This window comes from Schistocerca nitens, chromosome 4, assembly GCF_023898315.1.
Source record: "Schistocerca nitens isolate TAMUIC-IGC-003100 chromosome 4, iqSchNite1.1, whole genome shotgun sequence".
Lineage (NCBI taxonomy): Eukaryota > Metazoa > Arthropoda > Insecta > Orthoptera > Acrididae > Schistocerca > Schistocerca nitens.
Genome location: NC_064617.1, coordinates 222,448,838 through 222,470,841, shown reverse-complemented (window position 1 = coordinate 222,470,841; position 22,004 = coordinate 222,448,838). Strand labels below are relative to the sequence as shown.

General features: G+C 41.1%; 1 protein-coding gene across 1 annotated transcript in view; it reads right to left on the bottom strand.

Annotated features, from left to right (window-relative positions):
• The window catches only part of LOC126252221 (dynein beta chain, ciliary), a 769,797-nt gene that overhangs the window by 193,380 nt on the left and 554,413 nt on the right, over positions 1–22,004 (bottom strand). Inside the window, exon 57 of the mRNA XM_049953092.1 lies at positions 19,021–19,154. Within this exon, the coding sequence (XP_049809049.1) occupies positions 19,021–19,154 (134 nt within the window). The remainder of the gene's footprint in view (positions 1–19,020; positions 19,155–22,004) is intronic.

Here is a 22,004-nt window from a genome sequence, read left to right as displayed (position 1 = left end):
CTCCTGCATTACCCCTATTGGATTTTGTATTTATAACCCTGTAATCACCTGACCAAAAGTCTTGTTCCTCCTGCCACCGAACTTCACTAATTCCCACTATATCTAACTTTAACCTATCCATTTCCCTTTTTAAATTTTCTAACCTACCTGCCCGATTAAGGGATCTGACATTCCACGCTCCGATCCGTACAATGCCAGTTTTCTTTTTCCTGATAACGACATCCTCTTGAGTAGTCCCCGCCCGGAGATCCGAATGGGGGACTATTTTACCTCCGGAATATTTTACCCAAGAGGACGCCATCATCATTTAATCATACAGTAAAGCTGCATGTCCTCGGGAAAAATTACGGCTGTAGTTTCCCCTTGCTTTCAGCCGTTTGCAGTACAAGCACAGCAAGGCCGTTTTGGTTAATGTTACAAGGCCAGATCAGTCAATCATCCAGACTGTTGCTCCTGCAACTACTGAAAAGGCTGCTGCCCCTCTTCAGGAACCACATGTTTGTCTGGCCTCTCAACAGATACCCCTCCGTTGTGGTTGCACCTACGGTACGGCCATCTGTATCGCTGAGGCACGCAAGCCTCCCCACCAACGGCAAGGTCCATGGTTCATGGGGGAAGTCCAATTTGTTATCTGAGGTAATCAGGGTTGTGTCGTCAGCATATATTATTGACTTGTGAAGCATGAAAGTAGGCAAGTCATTCATGTATACCAGGAAGAGTAAATGTCCAAGCACTGAGCCTTGTGGCACACCTCTTACAACTGGTAGGGCACTTGATTGCTAGCTATTTACTATAACTACCTGAGTTCTGTTTGTCAGGTATGATCTGATTAATGCCAGTTCATTATTTTTCACACCATAGCACTCTAGTTTATTTATTAGTATTTCATGGGATACAGTATCAAATGCTTTACTCAGATCTAGTAGTACAGCACAAGTGATGGAATTGTTCTCGAAGCCATCAAGTATGTCTGTCACAAGAGTTTCCACTGCATTTATTGTAGACAATCGTGGCCTAAAACCAAAGAGCGAGGAGGAAAAAAGATTTAGTTCAGCAAAGTTGTTGCAAAGTTGCGTTTTAATGCAGCATTCTATTATCTTGGATAAAATAGGTATGAGGGATATTGGACAGTAACTTTCAGGTTTGTTTTTATCTCCTTTTTTATAGATTGGGATAAAAATAGTAGCCTTCAGGACCTCAGGAAATTTTCCAGCTGTAAAAGTACTATTGATCAGAAAAGTAATTATTTGTTTCAAGATGGTGTTGGAGATGCCATAGAGATCTTCACTGTATGAGCCATGTAGGTTTGTGATGACTTTGTATACAGTTTGGCAGGTCACCTGTTTCCATTTAAAGGATAAGTTATTTAGGTCAGGAATGTTGTAGGTAAAACTTTCAGGAGTTGCATCATCTGGTGCAGAGGTAGCAGTAGCTTCGAACTTAGTACTGTTAACAAAAAATTAATTTAATTTTTCTGGCACTATTGGAATTTCTTGTCTGTTTTTATGCTTCCCTGCTATTTTGTTTATTACCTGCCAGGCTCCTTTGCATTTGTTGCTGGAGTTTTCAATGAAAGCATCATTTGCTCTCTGCTTTGCTGTCTGTATTTCAGTTCTATAATTCTTCCTGGCTTCTTTATACCTCTGCTTCGATTCTAGGTTACCAGTTTTAGCCATTTTATGTAGGGCAATAAGTGTGTTTCTCAGGTCATACAGTTCAGGAGTGAATCAGTTGTGCTTCTTTTTTCTATTTGGTGCACTATCTATTTTCATCTTTTCGATTATTTGTGGGCAACAGTTTTGAACTACATTTTACTACAATGGTAGTGATTATTAAAATCAGAAAATTGAAGAATTAAAATAGATTTTTACAGGTAAAAGTATATTAAATAACACTGAATACATCATAAAATAAAATTACATTACATAATATATGAATTTAGTAACAGAGCAGTCTCATTCACAATGAAAATAGTCAGGGTTGCCACAAGTTTCCCCAAGTGAAGTTCCCTGATATTTCCCTGATTTCCAAACAAGTTTTACCATTTTTCCCTGATAAATTTTGAGATCTCAAGGGCAAGTTAAAATTTAAGTTGATAACGTATCTTTTCAGCTATGGTACAAAAAACAATAATGCAAATTAGGCGATATCTAAATAAAACTTTTAAGTAGATGGCATTCCCCAATGTTCCCCAATGTGAAGAGCCTACGACAGCATCCACAGAAGTAGCCTCTTCAACACATTACAAGAATTTAGTATACCCAGTAAAATCATTAGGATGATACAACTGTGTGTGGATGGCTCCCAGGCAGCAGTGAAGTTCAGAGGATCCATATCCCCCACCTTTCAAATTAAAACAGGCTTACGACAGGGAGATGCTCTTTCATGTGTCCTCTTCAACCCTGCATTAGAGAAAGTATATCGGGAGAGTAATTTACATCTACACTCCTGGAAATGGAAAAAAGAACACATTGACACCGGTGTGTCAGACCCACCATACTTGCTCCGGACACTGCGAGAGGGCTGTACAAGCAATGATCACACACACGGCACAGCGGACACACCAGGAACCGCGGTGTTGGCCGTCGAATGGCGCTAGCTGCGCAGCATTTGTGCACCGCCGCCGTCAGTGTCAGCCAGTTTGCCGTGGCATACGGAGCTCCATCGCAATCTTTAACACTGGTAGCATGCCGCGACAGCGTGGACGTGAACCGTATGTGCAGTTGATGGACTTTGAGCGAGGGCGTATAGTGGGCATGCGGGAGGCCGGGTGGACGTACCGCCGAATTGCTCAACACGTGGGGCGTGAGGTCTCCACAGTACATCGATGTTGTCGCCAGTGGTCGGTGGAAGGTGCACGTGCCCGTCGACCTGGGACCGGACCGCAGCGCCGCACGGATGCACGCCAAGACCGTAGGATCCTACGCAGTGCCGTAGGGGACCGCACCGCCACTTCCCAGCAAATTAGGGACACTGTTGCTCCCGGGGTATCGGCGAGGACCATTCGCAACCATCTCCATGAAGCTGGGCTACGGTCCCGCACACCGTTAGGCCGTCTTCCGCTCACGCCCCAACATCGTGCAGTCCGCCTCCAGTGGTGTCGCGACAGGCGTGAATGGAGGGACGAATGGAGACGTGCCGTCTTCAGCGATGAGAGTCGCTTCTGCCTTGGTGCCAATGATGGTCGTATGCGTGTTTGGCGCCGTGCAGGTGAGCGCCACAATCAGGACTGCATACGACCGAGGCACACAGGGCCAACACCCGGCATCATGGTGTGGGGAGCGATCTCCTACACTGGCCGTACACCACTGGTGATCGTCGAGGGGACACTGAATAGTGCACGGTACATCCAAACCGTCATCGAACCCATCGTTCTACCATTCCTAGACCGGCAAGGGAACTTGCTGTTCCAACAGGACAATGCACGTCCGCATGTATCCCGTGCCACCCAACGTGCTCTAGAAGGTGTAAGTCAACTACCCTGGCCAACAAGATCTCCGGATCTGTCCCCCATTGAGCATGTTTGGGACTGGATGAAGCGTCGTCTCACGCGGTCTGCACGTCCAGCACGAACGCTGGTCCAACTGAGGTGCCAGGTGGAAATGGCATGGCAAGCCGTTCCACAGGACTACATCCAGCATCTCTACGATCGTCTCCATGGGAGAATAGCAGCCTGCATTGCTGCGAAAGGTGGATATACACTGTACTAGTGCCGACATTGTGCATGCTCTGTTGCCTGTGTCTATGTGCCTGTGGTTCTGTCAGTGTGATCATGTGATGTATCTGACCCCAGGAATGTGTCAACAAAGTTTCCCCTTCCTGGGACAATGAATTCACGGTGTTCTTATTTCAATTTCCAGGAGTGTATATATTGGTCACCAATTCGAACACAGTGAAGTAAAACTCCTGGCTTATGCAGATGATACAGTGTTGCTGAGTGAAACTGAAGAAGAACTAAAAGACATGTACAAATCTCTCAGGCACAGTGCCAGCAAAATCAGGCTTTTGATTAACCAAGAGAAAACAAAATATATGGAAATAGGTCGAGTCATAAACCCAAATCCTTACTTTGAAATTAACCAACATTCTAAATCCAGAAAAGTTCTCCAGTTTAAATACCTTGGATCACATTTCAACAGTAAAAATATAACAATGGATATAAATGAAAGAATAGCCTCAGGGTCAAGATGTCGGTACTCACTAAGCAACCCACTCAAAAGTAAAGCTTTGTCAATCACCACAAAGATGAAGATATATAACACTATTATCTGCCCCATAGTACTATATTGTTCAGAAAGCTGGACACTTACAAAGAATGAAAGAGAAAAACTGAATGTTTTCGAAAGAAAATTAATGAGAAAAATCTGGGGACCTGTGTTGGAGAATGGCTCATGAAGAATTCGAAAGAACAATGAAATTTATCAGTTAATTAAGCAACCCATTATCATCCAGAAATTAAAAAGTAGGAGACTGCAATGGGCTGGACATGTGGCCAGAATGGAAAACAACAGAACCACCTAGAAAGCATTTGAAGGAACTCTCCAGGCAACAAGACCATTAGGCCGACCTCGTACAAGGTGGAAAGATGACACAGAGAAGGACACCGCAGCATTAGAAATTTCCGCAGGGTGGAGAGAGGCTCTGAGAGATAGAAGGCAGTGGAAGCAGATCATTGATGCAGCGCGTGGTCTACAGGGCCTGTGATCGCTGAGAAGATAGATAGATAATGTGAGGAAAATCTTAAGTACTAACACCAACATCTTTTGTAATGAACCATTTTCAGATGAAGAAAGCAAGCCAAATGGTATAAGTGTTTCAGTAAGACCACTGATGTTATTTTATTTCAATAAAACGCAAGACATTTGGTGACAAAAATATGCATTTCTTTGGAGTCACAAGACAGATTTAAAATACCTTTACTGACTTCAGAATTAATCTCAGAAAAAAGTAGGCCTCTTGAAAGAAGTTTATCAGGTGAGGAATAATTGTGTAAACCAACACTGTAATTGACTGCCAATAAAATGTTGGTTCTACTATGTTCGTTATTGTCAGTAACTATCCACTGTGTTATATCTATTATTTTACAGGTATTTTGTGATTTTTATTTCGAGAAATATATGAGTACATAGCTTATAAACCGCCAGCAACTAACACAATTTTCTTCTTCTTATCGTCCATATTTTCTAACATATAAACTACTGAGATCTGAGTTTCTCCTGGCGTATACAACTTTCAAATAACTTCCGGGAATTCAGCCAGGTAACACTTTCAGCGACCGCCGATATTTCGGCAGGAGAACACCCCGCCATTTTCAAGGCAAACTGCAACGGACAGGCGGCGTACATGCAAACTTAATACCTCGGTTCTGCGACAGAAGCAGGAAAGATAACACACACACTGAACACTAGTGCCACCAAAGATGACCAAAGTCAGAGCTATCGATAGTGAGACTATGAATTCACAGGTGAGGCAGCATTGACTCTGTTCCTCTGTTTTTTGACAAAGGAGAGAGCTGGATTCCAAACAGAGTTTAAACAGAAACCTCCATCCCTGTTAACGAGGTTGCTCACTAGTTTAATCTCAACTGCCTCCCTAATGACACTGTCCCAATAGCTGGACGTGCATGCCAATATCTCGGTGTTATTATATAACATGGGGTGACCAGTATCCAAGCAATGTTCGGCAATAGCAGATCTATTTGGCTGCTGTAATCGTGTGTGTCGTTTATGCTCAGTACATCTGTCCTCCACGGTCCTGATATTTTGACCAATATATGCCATGCCGCAGCTACAAGGAATACGATATACACCCGCCTTACGCAATCCAAGATCATCCTTAATGGAACTCAAAAGTGCTCTAATTTTAGATGGAGGTCGGAAGACACATTTCACATTGTATTTCCATAAAATACGACCGATCTTATTAGACGTGTTTCCTACGTAAGGCAAAAAGGCAGTAGACTTAGGTGTTGACTCAGAATTATCATCAGTGACCCGATGTACAGTTGGTCGATAGCGCAACGCACATTCAATCTGTCTATCACAATAACCATTTTGATGAAATGTAACTTCAAGATGGGACAGCTCAGCTGGCAAAGTCTCAGCATCAGAAACGACATGTGCCCTGTGTACCAAGGTACGAAGTACCCTTTCACGCTGATCCAAATGGTGACAACTATTAGCTTTTAAGTACAAGTTGGTGTGAGTACGTTTCCTGTAGACTGCATGTCCCAATGATCCATCATCCTTCCTCCTAACCAACACGTCGAGAAAGGGAAGGCAACCATCCTCTTCCACCTCCATCGTAAAACGAATGTTCGGGTGGATCGAGTTCAGATGTTCTAGAAAGACATTCAAATTCTCCCTATCGTGAGGCCAAACAATGAAGGTATCGTCAACGTATCTAAAGAAACAGGCGGGTTTTAAAGGCGCCGACTCCAATGCACGTTCCTCGAAGTCTTCCATAAATAAATTTGCGATCACAGGAGACAACGGACTACCCATCGCAACTCCATCTGTCTGCTCGTAATACTGGTCATTAAATAAAAAGTAAGTGGATGTCAACACATGCCTAAAGAGATTAGTTAGATCAGCACCAAACCTGGCTTCAATTAACCACAACGAATCAGACAGAGGAACACGAGTGAAGAGAGAGACCACATCGAAACTCACTAAAATATCAGAGTCATTCAGCCTCAGTCCCTCCAAACGACGTAAAAAATCAGCTGAGTTCCTGATATGATGTTCACACCGTCCTACTTGTGGACTCAACAGAGAAGCAAGATGCTTGGATACACGATATGTCGGAGCGCCGATGTTACTCACTATAGGACGGAAAGGAACCCCTTCCTTATGAACCTTTGGAAGGCCATATAACCTAGGGGGAATGACACTATAGGTGTTAAGCCTCTTGATTGTGTCCTGCGAAAAACCACTTTTCTTCAGGAGGCTGTTGGTCTTTCTCTCAACACTTTTCGTGGGGTCAGCATCGATTCTGCGATAAGCTGAATCAGATAATAAACGTTGCATCTTTTGTACATAATCATGTTTATTTAAGACAACAGTGGCATTGCCCTTGTCAGCAGGTAAAATAACAATACTGGGATCAACTTTGAGAGAGCTGATTTTGGTCATCTTTGGTGGCACTAGTGTTCAGTGTGTGTGTTATCTTTCCTGCTTCTGTCGCAGAACCGAGGTATTAAGTTTGCATGTACGCTGCCTGTCCGTTGCAGTTTGCCTTGAAAATGGCAGGGTGTTCTCCCGCCGAAATATCGGCGGTCGCTGAAAGTGTTACCTGGCTGAATTCCCGGAAGTTATTTGAAAATATAAACTACTGTCGAAGTGCCAAAATGTACTAGGCCAAATAAAATGTCCACAAAACGCCACACTGTACAATGTACTTGTGGTGAGACAGTCAGAATTCCTGAAATCCATTGCCCATGGCCTCCGGCCTGCTGAGGAGCACCACAGTCCTGGGTCCATGGATAAAGTATGATAATCCGATGCATTAAGCCATACACAAACAGACCCGGGCTGCAGGCAGATTGGTGAGACTAGATCTGGGCAGGCCCTGCACATTAGTGGGAACCAAATGGCTTCAGATTGGCAGGCCCAATCCATTACAGATTGCAGAAATCCACACGTGAAGCCAGCTATTCACAAGCCACATCCCAGCATGTTGATGAAATGATACCATGGTGATCAATCCTCCAGGCAACAGATAACTTGTTCAAATACTCAGAAGACCAATAATAATGAGGATACGTAACAACTCACCATAAAGATGATTGCTGAGCCACAGACAGGCAAGTAGAAAAGACTATCACACTCTCACAACCAAATTTTCAGCCATAGCTCTTGTTAGGAAATGAGAGCACATACACGTTCACACAATCACTTAGACACAAGTCACGCACACATGACTGCCATCTTCAGCCATTGCCTTTACAGTCTCTGAGAATCAGATCCAAGCAAACCACTCTCATTGGCAGCTGCCAGGGTACCAGCAAGAAGTAGTGGCAACACTGACTGCAAGCCAAGGGGAGTGGTAGGAAGGGGAGAAGCAGTAGTAATAACAGAGTAGGGAAGCGGCACACATGATTAGCTGCACCCAGCCAGTGACAATGCATGACACCTCAGTAAGCAAACCATTTCATCTACTGAGGCAAAAACGAGATTTTGGGGATGGCAGACAGTGAAGTGCTGCAAGTTGGGTGACAGACAGGGGAGAGGTGTGGACAGGGTGGGTGGGGGAGATTAGCGGAAAAGGAGAGAAACAGATACAGAAAAACCTTGCCACAGTGACCCCATTCCAGTAATCCAGCAGCATCTATAGTCACTACTCACATCCTTCGGCCCATCCCATAACCTATCCCTGGAGTCCATCTCTCTACTCACCCCTACCCCTCCCTGCGCTCCTACCATCTAAATGCTTCCTAAAGTCCATAAACCTAACCACCCAGGACACCCCATTGTGGCTGGTTACTGTGCCCCAACTGAGAGAATCTCTGCTCTCGTAGACCAACACCTTCAACATATTACCCAGAATCTACCCTCCTATATAAAAGATACCAACCACTTCCTCCACCGACTCTCCACATTTCCTGTCCCTTTATCACACAGCGACCTGCTCGTCACTATCGATGCCACCGCCCTCTACACTAACATTCCTAATGCCCATGGCCTTACTGCTATTGAACACTACCTTTCCCAACGCCCGACAGATTCCATACCCATAACCTCCTTTCTAGCCGCCATGACCAACTATATCCTCACCCACAATTACTTGTCCTTTGAAGGCATTACCTAGAAACAAATCCAGGGTACGGTCATGGGCACCTGCATGGCACCATCCTATGCCAACGTATTCATGGGCCATCTAGAGGAATCCTTCCTAAACACCCAGAATCCTAAGTCCCTCGCCTGGTTCAGATTCAATGATGACATCTTTGCCATCTGGATCAAAGGTGAGGACGCCCTATCCAAAATCCTCCACAACCTCAACAAATTTTACCCCATCTGCTTCTTCTGGTGCTACTCAACCCAATAAGCCACCTTCCTAGATCTGGACCTCCACCTTGAAAAAGGCTACATCAGTACCTCCATCCATATCAAACCTACTAACCACCAGCAATACCTCCACATCAACAGCTGCCACCCATTCCATACCAAGAAGTCCCTTCCGTACAACCTATCCACCAATGGTCGTAACAGCTGCAGTGATGAGCAGTCCCTCTCAAAATATACTGACGGTCTCACTGAAGCCTTCACTGACCATAATTATCCTCCCAACCTTCTACAAAAACATATCCCCTGTGCCTTATCTTTCCAGTCTACCACCAGCTCCCAAAGCCCCACTGTCTGGCCACAGAGGAGCATTCCCCTCGTGACTCAGTACCACCTAGGACCAGAGCAACTGAATTACATTCTCCACCATGGGTTCAATTACCTCTCGTCATGTCCTGAAATGAGAAATGTCCTGCCCACTATCCTTCCCACACCTCCTACAGTTGTATACCGCCGTCCACCAAAGGTACACAATATACTCGTCCATCCTTAAACAACCCCTGCTTCCAATCCCTTACCTCATGGTTATTACCCCTGTAATAGACCTAGATGCAAGACCTGTCCCATACATCCTCCCACCACCACCTACTCCAGTCTGGTCACTAACATCACCATCCCATACCTGTGAAACCAGTCACGTGGTCTACAAGCTAATCTGCAACCAGTGCTGCATTCTATGTAGGAATGACAAACAAAAAGCTGTCTGTCCAAATGAATGGTTAGTGACAAACTGTGGCCAAGAAACAAGTGGACCACCCTGTTGCTGAACACGCTGCCAAACATGATATCCTTCATTTCAATGACTGCTCCACAGCCTGTGCCATATGGATCCTTCCCACCAACACCAGCTTTTCTGAATTGCGCAGGTGGGAACTTTCCCTGCAATACATCCTACATTCTTGTAACCCTCCTGGCCTCAATCTTCATTAGTCGCTGTATTCACCCATCCAGCCCCTTCCCATCTCCCATTCCAGCGCTACACAGGCATCATTCCACCACCACACCCAGTCTCTTTATTTATTTTATTTATTTCTCTCTATTTCTCTCCTTTTCTGCTACTCCCCCCCCCCCCCCCTCCCCATCTCTCACCTGTCCGCCACCCATCCTGCAGCACTTCACTGTCCATCATCCCCATCATACTATCCCTCTCCCTCCACACCCCAGCCTCCTCCTTTCTCCTACGCAGTTACCACTCCCATCATGCACTGGTGCTGCTGCTCGCAGTGTGTTTTCAGTTGCCTGAGACTGCAGTCGTGTGTGTGAGTTGCGTTTGCTTGGGTGTGTGTATCTATTGTTGACAAAGGCCATTTTTTGTTGTGCCTATCTGCAACTCAGCATCTCCACTATATGGTGAGTAGCAACTTTCCATCTCATAATATTGTTACATTCCATGCTGGATTTTCCATTGTTTGATAAAAGGCAGTAATATATTTAGCTTAGGGCTTCATTCACTAAAGAGACTATTCTTTACTTTACTGGTGGAAAAGTGCTATTATTCTAGTGAATAATTTACTGAGGACTGTTTCCCAATTTGAACAACAGAAATATATTTTATTTTATTTTTTTGTAACAGTTATGAAAACTAAAATAAGCTGTTCCCCAGAAATGTGTATAAAATAATGTAAACTTTTGTATTTCCCCTAAAAATGTTATTATTGTAAGACATGACATGTCTTCTAACAATCAAATCCAATGATTTGACTATTGTATCTAACAAGATGAATAAATCACATTTTCTACTCTCGATAATTCACCAACTTGACCTGCATGCTACCAAACTTTGTACCCTGCAGCCCTCAAGATTCGTGAATATCCTCAACTGCCACAAATGCATAAATGATAGGGCAGGGGCACTACTGAACTTGATATGTAAGAACATTTACTGATGTGCTGCAAGTTTCTCTTACTTAGTAATAAAACGTTGTGGACAATGCTCAGGAAATCAATATATTGTAGACTCTGTAGAGAGTAAGAGAATTCATCCACTACAAATATTTTCACTGTGTCTCAAGAACATTATTTCTATATCTTGGTATTGAAGATGCTATACCATTGCTGCCTCATTTCACTTTTATCACATTATAATTCCTTATTCGTGATGTCATTTTTATTTTTCACACATTGATATATCCAGTTCTGTTGTTGTTCTTCATTAACTGCTGTTGAGACATCACAGAAATTGCATATTACAACATATTTGTTGCTTTATGTTTCAATAGTGTTGCAGCAAACAGCTCTAATTGTACAAGGAAATGGCTATAGCAACACTTATGTCTTATAGAATTTTTAACAATTCAGTCATGTTTTTGACATCACCATTACCACAATGACTATTTCCTTGTTCTGAACACTGCTTTGTTAGTGGCGAAGAGAAATATTGCATTAACTTTCAGCATACCTGTTAGTGTTCTCAAGTATGAATTTCAGTACTTCTTCTGACACACCATTTATATATTTGTGGCAGCAATTTTATTCATGGATCTCTTAGGTCTTTCAGCATATTTTTTAAAACTTCAGAACAAAATGATAACGATGCTGAAAAACAAAGCCACCAAATTGTAATTAATTCTGTGGAATGTCAATTACAGACACTCAAAGAGTAAAAATACATATGGTACAGTAGTAAAAATTGCAGTTTTCAGTTATTATCTATTGTATCCCATGATACTGGTGGCACTTCATTCAGTAAGACAGCATTACAGTTGAAAGCATAAAAATAACATGACATAAAATCCTTAACAGTGTTGGAATTGTTTATACAATTAAAATCAAGCTTATCCATAAACAATTATCACTCATTGCCAGCTGTTGTTGCACAATTTGAAACCATAACTACAACAATATTAAATACATCATTTACTGAATAATGATAGAAGTGGACAATTTCAAAATGAGCAATAATGTAAAAAAGTTTTAGCCCATAAAACAAATAAAAGTAATTAAATGGCTGAATAATAGTTAACCTAAGCAGGACACAGTGAGATACATACAGGGTGTTTCAAAAATGACCGGTATATTTGAAACGGCAATAAAAACTAAACGAGCAGCAATAGAAATACACCGTTTGTTGCAATATGCTTGGGATGACAGTACATTTTCAGGCGGACAAACTTTCGAAATTACAGTAGTTACAATTTTCAACAACAGATGGCGCTGCAAGTGATGTGAAAGATATATAAGCCAACGCAGTCTGTGGGTGCGCCATTCTGTACGTCGTCTTTCTGCTGTAAGCGTGTGCTGTTCACAACGTGCAAGTGTGCTGTAGACAACATGGTTTATTCCTTAGAACAGAGGATTTTTCTGGTGTTGGAATTCCACCGCCTAGAACACAGTGTTGTTGCAACAAGACGAAGTTTTCAATGGAGGTTTAATGTAACCAAAGGGCCGAAAAGCGATACAATAAAGGATCTGTTTGAAAAATTTCAACGGACTGGGAACGTGACGGATGAACGTGCTGGAAAGGTAGGGCGACCGCGTACGGCAACCACAGAGGGCAACGCGCAGCTAGTGCAGCAGGTGATCCAACAGCGGCCTCGGGTTTCCGTTCGCCATGTTGCAGCTGCGGTCCAAATTACGCCAACGTCCACGTATCGTCTCATGCGCCAGAGTTTACACCTCTATCCATACAAAATTGAAACGCGGCAACCTCTCAGCGCCGCTACCATTGCTGCACGAGAGACATTCACTAATGATATAGTGCACAGGATTGATGACGGCGATATGCATGTGGGCAGCATTTGGTTTACTGACGAAGCTTATTTTTACCTGGACGGCTTTGTCAATAAACAGAACTGGTGCATATGGGGAACCGAAAAGCCCCATGTTGCAGTCCCATCGTCCCTGCATCCTCAAAAAGTACTGGTCTGGGCCGCCATTTCTTCCAAAGGAATCATTGGCCCATTTTTCAGATCCGAAATGATTACTGCATCACGCTATCTGGACATTCTTCGTGAATTTGTGGCGGTACAAACTGCCTTAGACGACACTGCGAACACCTCGTGGTTTATGCAAGATGGTGCCCGGCCACATCGCACGGCCGACGTCTTTAATTTCCTGAATGAATATTTCGATGATCGTGTGATTGCTTTGGGCTATCCGAAACATACAGGAGGCGGCGTGGATTGGCCTCCCTATTCGCCAGACATGAACCCCTGTGACTTCTTTCTGTGGGGACACTTGAAAGACCAGGTGTACCGCCAGAATCCAGAAACAATTGAACAGCTGAAGCAGTACATCTCATCTGCATGTGAAACCATTCCGCCAGACACGTTGTCAAAGGTTTCGGGTAATTTCATTCAGAGACTACGCCATATTATTGCTACGCATGGTGGATATGTGGAAAATATCGTACTATAGAGTTTCCCAGACCGCAGCGCTATCTGTTGTTGAAAATTGTAACTACCGTAATTTCGAAAGTTTGTCTGCCTGAAAATGTACTGTTGTCCCAAACATATTGCAACAAACGGTGTATTTCTATCGCTGCTCGTTTAGTTTTTATTGCCGTTTCAAATATACCGGTCATTTTTGAAACACCCTGTAAATTAATGGTACAAAATGTGAAGGTGCCAATTTTTACTGTAACAGCACCAGATAGTTGATCTAGTTTATTTATAGAGTTGTGTCCTCATTAATGAAGAAAGAATAAAAACTATCTGGGAAAACCATGGAAGCACAAAACTAAGGTGGTACAAATAGGATATCTTTCACATACAGAAACTAATACTATCTAGCTACTATATCCTCCTTCAGTAATATTTCCTAATAGCTGCATCCTGTGGTGTTACCCGTGCTTAACATTTATTTATAAAGAAATGTTAATGCCAAAACTCACCAACCATGTGTAAGTGCCATCACAAAAGTTATCTCTTGGAGGTACTGAGGTGAAAGCCACTTGTGGCCCAGTAAACCTGTGGCGTCAGAAGGGGGAGAGGGGTGGGGTGGGGGGTTGTAGCTGACAGAATACATGTTGCTCACAACTTACTCGTTTACTTAAGGGAAGAAATTTTAGATGACAAGGTAGCAAATTACAAATTGTGCCAGGAAAGGGAGTAAATAACCACATGACTGTTTCCGGCAAGCCTAGCATGGTAAAGGTCATAATTGTCTTGCTGTGTATGGAGAGCCAGAAATGTACTGTAATACATCTCTTTAAACAATGCTCTGAGACTTCTTGTTCTCTGTGTGTATGTAGAGATTTCTCACTCTTGATACATGTGGGAACCAATGAAGAGCTGATCATGTGAAAAACATGATGTGCCCAGATGAATACCTGCCACTTTTGACGTTTGTCCTTGACCCTTATTTATAGTGATCAAGAAGGCCATTTACAAGGGAAACTGCAAGTGTTTGAACTAGAAAGGCAAGTTTGTTGAGATGATAGGAATTCGTGGTATCAATAAAGTCCCTCCTTTGGTTCTGTCAGTGATGATGTTGGTCTGCACACCATGCCAGGTGCACCCAGGTTATGCATCAGTATGACAAGCACACCCACCTTCAGCTCCAACTTATGGGATGCACCCTGAAAGCTCTAATGAGTTTAAAAACTCTACAGGTTATGTAGATATGTCATCACTTATCATCACTGTATTGATCGACCAGAAGGTGGTTATCTCACCAGGTACTCGATCAAAATTTTTTTTATTGATGTTTCACACCAATTCATACTTGGGTGCCAATATCGCAACATTAAATTTAATGCATTCATTTGATAGTTAACTTTCATGGATGACTTTTTAGTCATGTTATTCATCCATGGGAACAGTGTATCTTTTCAGAATAAAAGGTAGACATTGTGTTAATATTCGGCTATCTCCAAACACTTCAGTGTTAAGGAGTAACAAGCATACTACCTCGATGAAGGAAGAAAATAAGCCACTTCTAGTTGGTGCAGCACAGATTTTATAATATTTGTACATGCAACATTGTCACCTGCCCTCATGTGTGCCTGGTACCAACAGATATGTTCATATATTATGATCAAATCCAGCATCACTACAAACATATTACATTTGTAATATGGCTGTGAATTTGTCATTTGTACAAAAGTACAGTTTCATTACCAGTAATTAAAAAATATAAATAATATTATGAAAAGGATAGGTTGTTACTTACCATACAGAGGAGGAGTTGAGTCACAGACAGAATTACCGAAAAGATTGCTATACATTTTAGCTTCTTGCCAAAAGGCCTCCTTCTGAAACACACACGTAAGCATAATTCACACACATCTATGTGATTTGTGATTCTGCAAATGTGTGTGTGTTTTCTTCTTGAGAAGAAAGCCTTTTGGTCAAAAGCTAAAATATTTAGTTGTCTTTTTGTTGTGCCTGTCTGTGGGTCAGTGTCTCCTCTATATGGCAAGCAGCAATCTATCCTTTTCATAGTATCATTGTTACTCCATGCTGGGCTTTCAATTGTTCACAAAAATTAAAAAATGGATTCATATTTGATTAAGCATGTTTTGTCGATGACCAGTGAATATTTAGGCTTCAGTTCTTTTTTTACTATGCAAAGTGATGCTTTCTCACAGAGCTATGCTTCAAGTTAACCATGAAAAAAATGCAAAAAGCTTATATAGCTTGAAACATGATGTGTTGTTGCTGTGAAAGTCTACTAACATAACATTTCAATGACAGCAGTTTTCAGCATGTCCCGGTGAGAATCTCTGATATCTTGGGATTATTGCACAATGACACTGCATCATAACGGATGACAGTAATGATGGAATTTACAAGGATGACAAGATCTCATAACTTACAGAATTGTCAACAGAACTCTACCCATTTCACAATCTCCATCGACAAAATATTCTCAGTTTAATGCTGTAAGTGGGGTAGAATTGGTACCAGACAGTCATGTTACTCTCCATTGCTGACCAACACCATGGTAGTGAAGTGGTATGTCATGTGCCAGATGGTTTTATGAGACCAATGCAGTAAAATGGTTCAACATGGAGACATGAAAACATGACAGAAAGGAGTGATCACATTTTGATATTCCCATGACAACACTGTGAATAACGTAGCTAGATTTCTTGGAAAATCAATGCGGATCATCCAACACATCTATGAGGTACTCAAAGCCATGTAATGTGGAAGTATCGACAGTGTTGTAAAAATGATCCTAAATGACTTGTACCAGCGACAAATGAATGATAATTGGTCATAGAGCCATCAGGAAATTTGCTGTTAGTGATGCAGAACCATCTTGGACAGTTTTTGAGCTAACAGTGCAAAGGAAACTGCACACAATGTACATCAGAAGTCATGTACCATGCAAGAGACCATTTCTCAAAGTGCCACAAGAAAGCTGAACCTCTCAAATGACCCAGACAACACAGAAACTGGATAGCAGCTAATTGGAGGCAAGTAATGCAGTCCGACGAAGAGCAATTTAGCCTCTCTTCAAATGATGAAAGGTGTCGAGTGCACCAACTGCCCAATGCAGAATTTACCCTGTAGTGTATGGTTCAGGTTTGAGGAGGTCCTACCGTGACATGTGCCTACTCATTTAGATTTCTGTGAACATGAACCACGATGTTTATTTCAATATTTTTTGTGAGTAAGTGGACCTTTCATCTACATTTTAATGGTGAGTGTGCTATGAACACTCCCATCTTCCAAGAAGATGACAGTCATGTTCATAAAACTGCATACATACGTTCCTCCTTTGACAAACACTCAGGCACTCTACTACACCGTGAGTGGCCCACAATATCACCCAATCTTAATCCCACAGCAAATGCCTGAGGATTTTGAAACAGTGAGTAAAACAGAGCAACTATCCACCTCACAATCTGGTAGTACTAGCGATCTAATCATCAATGAGTGGTTTCAGCTGTATGTGGCAGTCTCTCTTCTTCACAAACTGAGGCTGTTATTAAAGGGTGTGCTTATTCTTGTGGCTTTATCCTCTATAAGACTGGTCCTGTGTAGCCTATGACAATTACCTACATAAGCTTTAATCACACCAAAGAGCCTATTTATGAAAGAGAGAGCTATGAGATTATTATGTGTACCAGATACCAACTGACCTCATCCAGCTTTCTGTATCTTCGTAATGGTCATATACCTGAATGGAAAGATGGTACACAGACAGAGAGTCTCTCAGTAGACTCACAGTGTGAAATATTATGCTGAAGGGCATGCTATACAACAGCATTCCAGTGCCCTAAATACTTCACACATCAAGAGTGGGAAATTTAATTCTTCATATAAACACCAGTACCTCAGAATTTCCCACTTGGTAACTTGTTCTAAAGCGAAATGCTGTCCCTTCTAACCCCTGACCCCAGACACTCCACATTCTTTCCCTCTTTTCTTTGGGTGAAGAAGATCTTGTCCAAAAGATTAAAACACTTGGTTTTATTATGTTGGCCAGTGTTTACACATTAAAATCTAATGAGCAGGACTTTTCCTACAGTTGTTTATTGGAACATTGATTACATTTTTCAAAAATGATCACATATCAAAAAAATTCAACAATGGAAAATCCATTCCTTTACACTAACATCTCCATTGCACATGGTCTCTATACCATCAAGCATAACTTCCCTCAACAATTGTTTGAGTCCAAAGCCACCAGTTCCTTCCTTATTCCTCACCCATAGTTTCTTCTTCTTTGAACACAAACCTTACAAATAGTACTGCTTTAACTATTATCATGACACTACCCTGTTTCATGCCATTCATTCAACATGTAAAAGATTCTTTCAGTGACCACAGCATATTCAGAACCCTAAATCCCTCATCTGATTCAGATTCACTGACAACATCTATGTGATCTAAAATCAGTGAGAGGAAACACCATGATTACTCCTTTGCCATTCATTTCAATTAATCCTCCTCAGCTCAGCTGGCTACCTTTCTTGATGCTGAATAACACCTTTTTGTGTGTTTCTATAAGAACTGTTCTACCAAAAAGTCCCTCCCATACAGTGATATCACATGCAGATGACAGTTCTGCAGTGACAAGCTGTCCCTCTCCAAGTATACTGACATTCTTTGCAGACTGTCACTCTCCTTCCAACTGATTGCAAAAGCACATTTTCTCTCTATGTTCACCCAACACTCCTTATGCCTCCAACAAAGGAGCATCTTCTACATAATGCAATACCACCCAAAAATGAAACAACCCTGCCATTTACTCTGCCCAGGACTTTGCCTATGTCTGTATATCCCTTGTGGGATATGCTCTCCATTAGTCTCTTTCACCCTCTGAAAGTGATATCCAACAGTGTTGTGTGTGTGTGTGTATTGCTCATTGCATCCTCTATTAGATGCACAGAGATTCATTCTCATGTAGACATTTATATTACATCCTAGACTTCCCATTACAATATTTCATGTCTTAACGGATTGTTACAATTTTATTTACAAAAATGTGTTCACTTTTTTTTACTTATAAAAATATATTCACTTTTGTTTAGATATAGATCCAGAGTCTACATGTATCACAATATAGAATACTTTCCAACAACTGAACACACGTTGTTCTTTCCACAATTACACAAATCACAGCCACTTCTTTCATAGTTTCATATAATGATTTTGAATTACAAAATTGGACTTTTTTATGCATGTTACTTAATTTATTGTTGACAAATTGTTAAGCTCACATGTGAGAGTACCCACTATGAAGGTCTGTGACTGACAGCAGAATTGTGAGGAAGATTTGGTGAAGGTAGAATGCATTTTTTAATATACTCTGCCTGCACCAAATCTACCTCGCAAGCCCACCATCAGAACTCTTCTGACATTGTACAGCACTGCCTCAATTCAATAATGAACTTGTAGGTCTCATCTGTACCTCACCTTTTACGTGGAAGTTTTTGTCTTTTGAGAAAGGCAGTTAATAATCTGCAAAGTACTGTGAACATATAAAATCCAACAGAAACAACACATACTATTTCAATAGCTTAAGAAACAAATTACAGCCCCATTACTGAACTTCTTACCTTATTCAGAGTGTTAAGAGCCTCTTGTGCAGCTGTAAGGGCTGGCTCAGCTTTAGCCAAATCTTCTTCACAGTCCTGCTGTTTTTTGGTCACCTCTTCTGCGATACATGCAACTTTTTGCTCCTCCTCATCGGCTGAAAATGTACAGTAGTTATTATATCAAAAATTATGTGTGTGTTCTTTTGAAAATGCCCTACATACATCTAAAACTTTTTTCATTCCAAGAATAATGCTAATACAGAATGGAGCATTATTAAACGAGAAGCCAATAGAAATGTTGATACAAATGTAGTTCTCCATACAAACATCCATACCACAACAGCAGGGGGAACAACAACAGCACAACAAATTTTACGTTTACAGCATACAGGTGATTTAACATTAGATACAAAAAGACAAACATGAGGTGAATATTACAAATGGTAAACTGTGACCTTAAGGAGTAGCAGCTTTCCATATCTTAAATACAATGTTGATTTCTAACTATTTCAAATATAAAGTAAAGCAGGCTGTGAATCAACATTATCTCTCAATTTGCACCTCTTTTGATGCAGAAGTACAACTTTTCTTCTAAGATCACATTTTTGCCAAAACTGTCATATTTTTAACTGTAGTGACAACCACATGCCGACCAACAGCCATCCACCCTCAAAACCACTCACATGTTAACCTGAAATCACACTGCAAGAAGAGTGACCACTCTACATAACAATATTACAGTACAGATAATTACTACTGCTTGCAATAATCTCCTCTGGTGGCAGCCTATGTCTTTGACAAGTAAGCTCCAATAGTGTTTTTGCATATAACACTGAGACCAGTTGCTTGTTTGTGACAGAAACATATGCATCACTACAACAAAGTGAGTCATAGTGATAATGCATGGATTAATGTATTTTTCTGTGTGTTATTTTTATTGTTGGTTTTATATTTCATTTTACTTCAGGTTAAGGATGAAATTCCTATTATATTGACCAAAGCTGTTGTCTTTTTGCTAAATGTAGATTGTCTCTATCCCCAAGATGTGTGGGAAGGCTTAAAATACTTGGCAATTATGGTGTTACATATCTGCTGTATTACATCTTCATTGCATACTATTATGTGGAGTGACACTTGCTGCAACACATGATGTACATGGGTGGTCTCATTATTACAAACTATGTGCCACTGTCCATTCTGCACTACAAGAACATGCAATTGACAAAAATTGGCTCTTAAAGTGTAAGAGAAACTGGCTTTTCATTCAGTGAGTATCATGGCCTCATGAAATAAAATGTAACTGTTCTGAAAACTCCATGTAGACGGAATGTAAACCATAATCTTCCTTCCCTCTTTACTTCCTGTACGAGCTGAAAGAAAGAAAGAAAGAGAGAGAGAGAGAGAGAGAGAGAGAGAGAGAGAGAGAGCAAACTATGTAACTGGAAGGGAACAGAAACTCTCTATTTTAAGTGTTTAAGAACTGGTAGTTATTTTCTGCATACAGTGTGGATTCAGGCTTCCGTTCTGTGGACGATAGGGTGTGTAACAGTTTGCTACATCCTCTCTCCTCCCTCCCCTTTCCTAAAATTAAATTGCTGTCCCACCTACATACTCTTAATGTCTCACTAACACCTATGATTATAACAATAATAATAAAATATACAATTTTTAACAAACCAATAATTTGTTTAAAGCAGTTTTGGCACAACTTCAGTAGCAATTGCAGGTCAGAGAAATATATAATTTGAAAAGCATTTGTCCACAAAGTTTAGTATTATTTGTGTTATATAATTTAATTCATATAATAACAACAACATCTCACTACTTTGACAACATTATAATTTACACAATATAAAGGTGATGTGTAAATGAGGGTATTGTTGTCATACCCTCCTCCGGTCTCTTTTCCTGGTCATTTCTGCCATTGGAAGTCAGTTACTCCAATTTTTTTTTAAGTGTGAAGGTGGTCTTTCTTCTTCTGTCTTAGCTCACCAACTTTCTATGGTTTTCTGTTACCACTAGTGGACCTATGAACCATGTCAGATTTGTTGATGGCAGCAGTTACAGTCAGCCCATAAATGGATATCTTTATCTGGCTGGACAGTGCTCCACAGGTGGTCAGACATGTGAGCAAGCATCTGAAAAGCATCCTATATTAAAGATACCTTGCAGTTTTCTAGAATTTTTTACCACCTTTGAGGTACTTTTGTCTTGAATGCCAAGGGTGTATGGAAGGAAACGTTTAACTTGGAAAGAATGGCAACTGCCAAAATGTAAGTACTGTTGCTTACTAGAAGGTTCTTCCACAAACACAATCACAGTGGTGTCCCATAGTTGCTGGCTTCTGGGCATCCACCAATCGTATATCCGCCTTAGTTGATCAAAACCTGCAACCAGCAGTATAAAGACTATCTTCCTACATTAAAGACATAAACCATTTCCTGTATCATCTGAAATCTGTGCCCACTCACTCCTACCACACATCTTGCTTGTCACCATTGATCCCTCCATAATTTTATAAACATTTAACATCATACATTCTTTAAAATTTGAGTTACATAATTAGAGTTAAGCAGAACAATTCTGAACACAATAACTGTGTGAAATGCAGGTACTAATCCCTACAAATGAAGGCATTAAATAGGCTCAGTATAATCAATAACAGAATTACATATAATCACAATGTCATGGTCCAACACCATGGAGTACAAAGATACTACAAACATTGAACATGCTTGAAGACATCAAAGATTACAAGGTTAAAATGTAAAACACATTTATATAAAATACTATGATGCATCTTAAGTAAAAGTTTAAAATAGAAGTCAGGGCTTATTTTATTTTATTTTTGCACGAAAGCTTGGTTTGGGCAATACAACTGATAATTAAGAACAAACATCTTACAAACATAAACTAAACACAAACAGTACAAGCAGTACCCTTTGCATTTACTTGTACACCAATTTATCCACATATACAGTGAGACTCTAAGAAGTGTGCTAGGT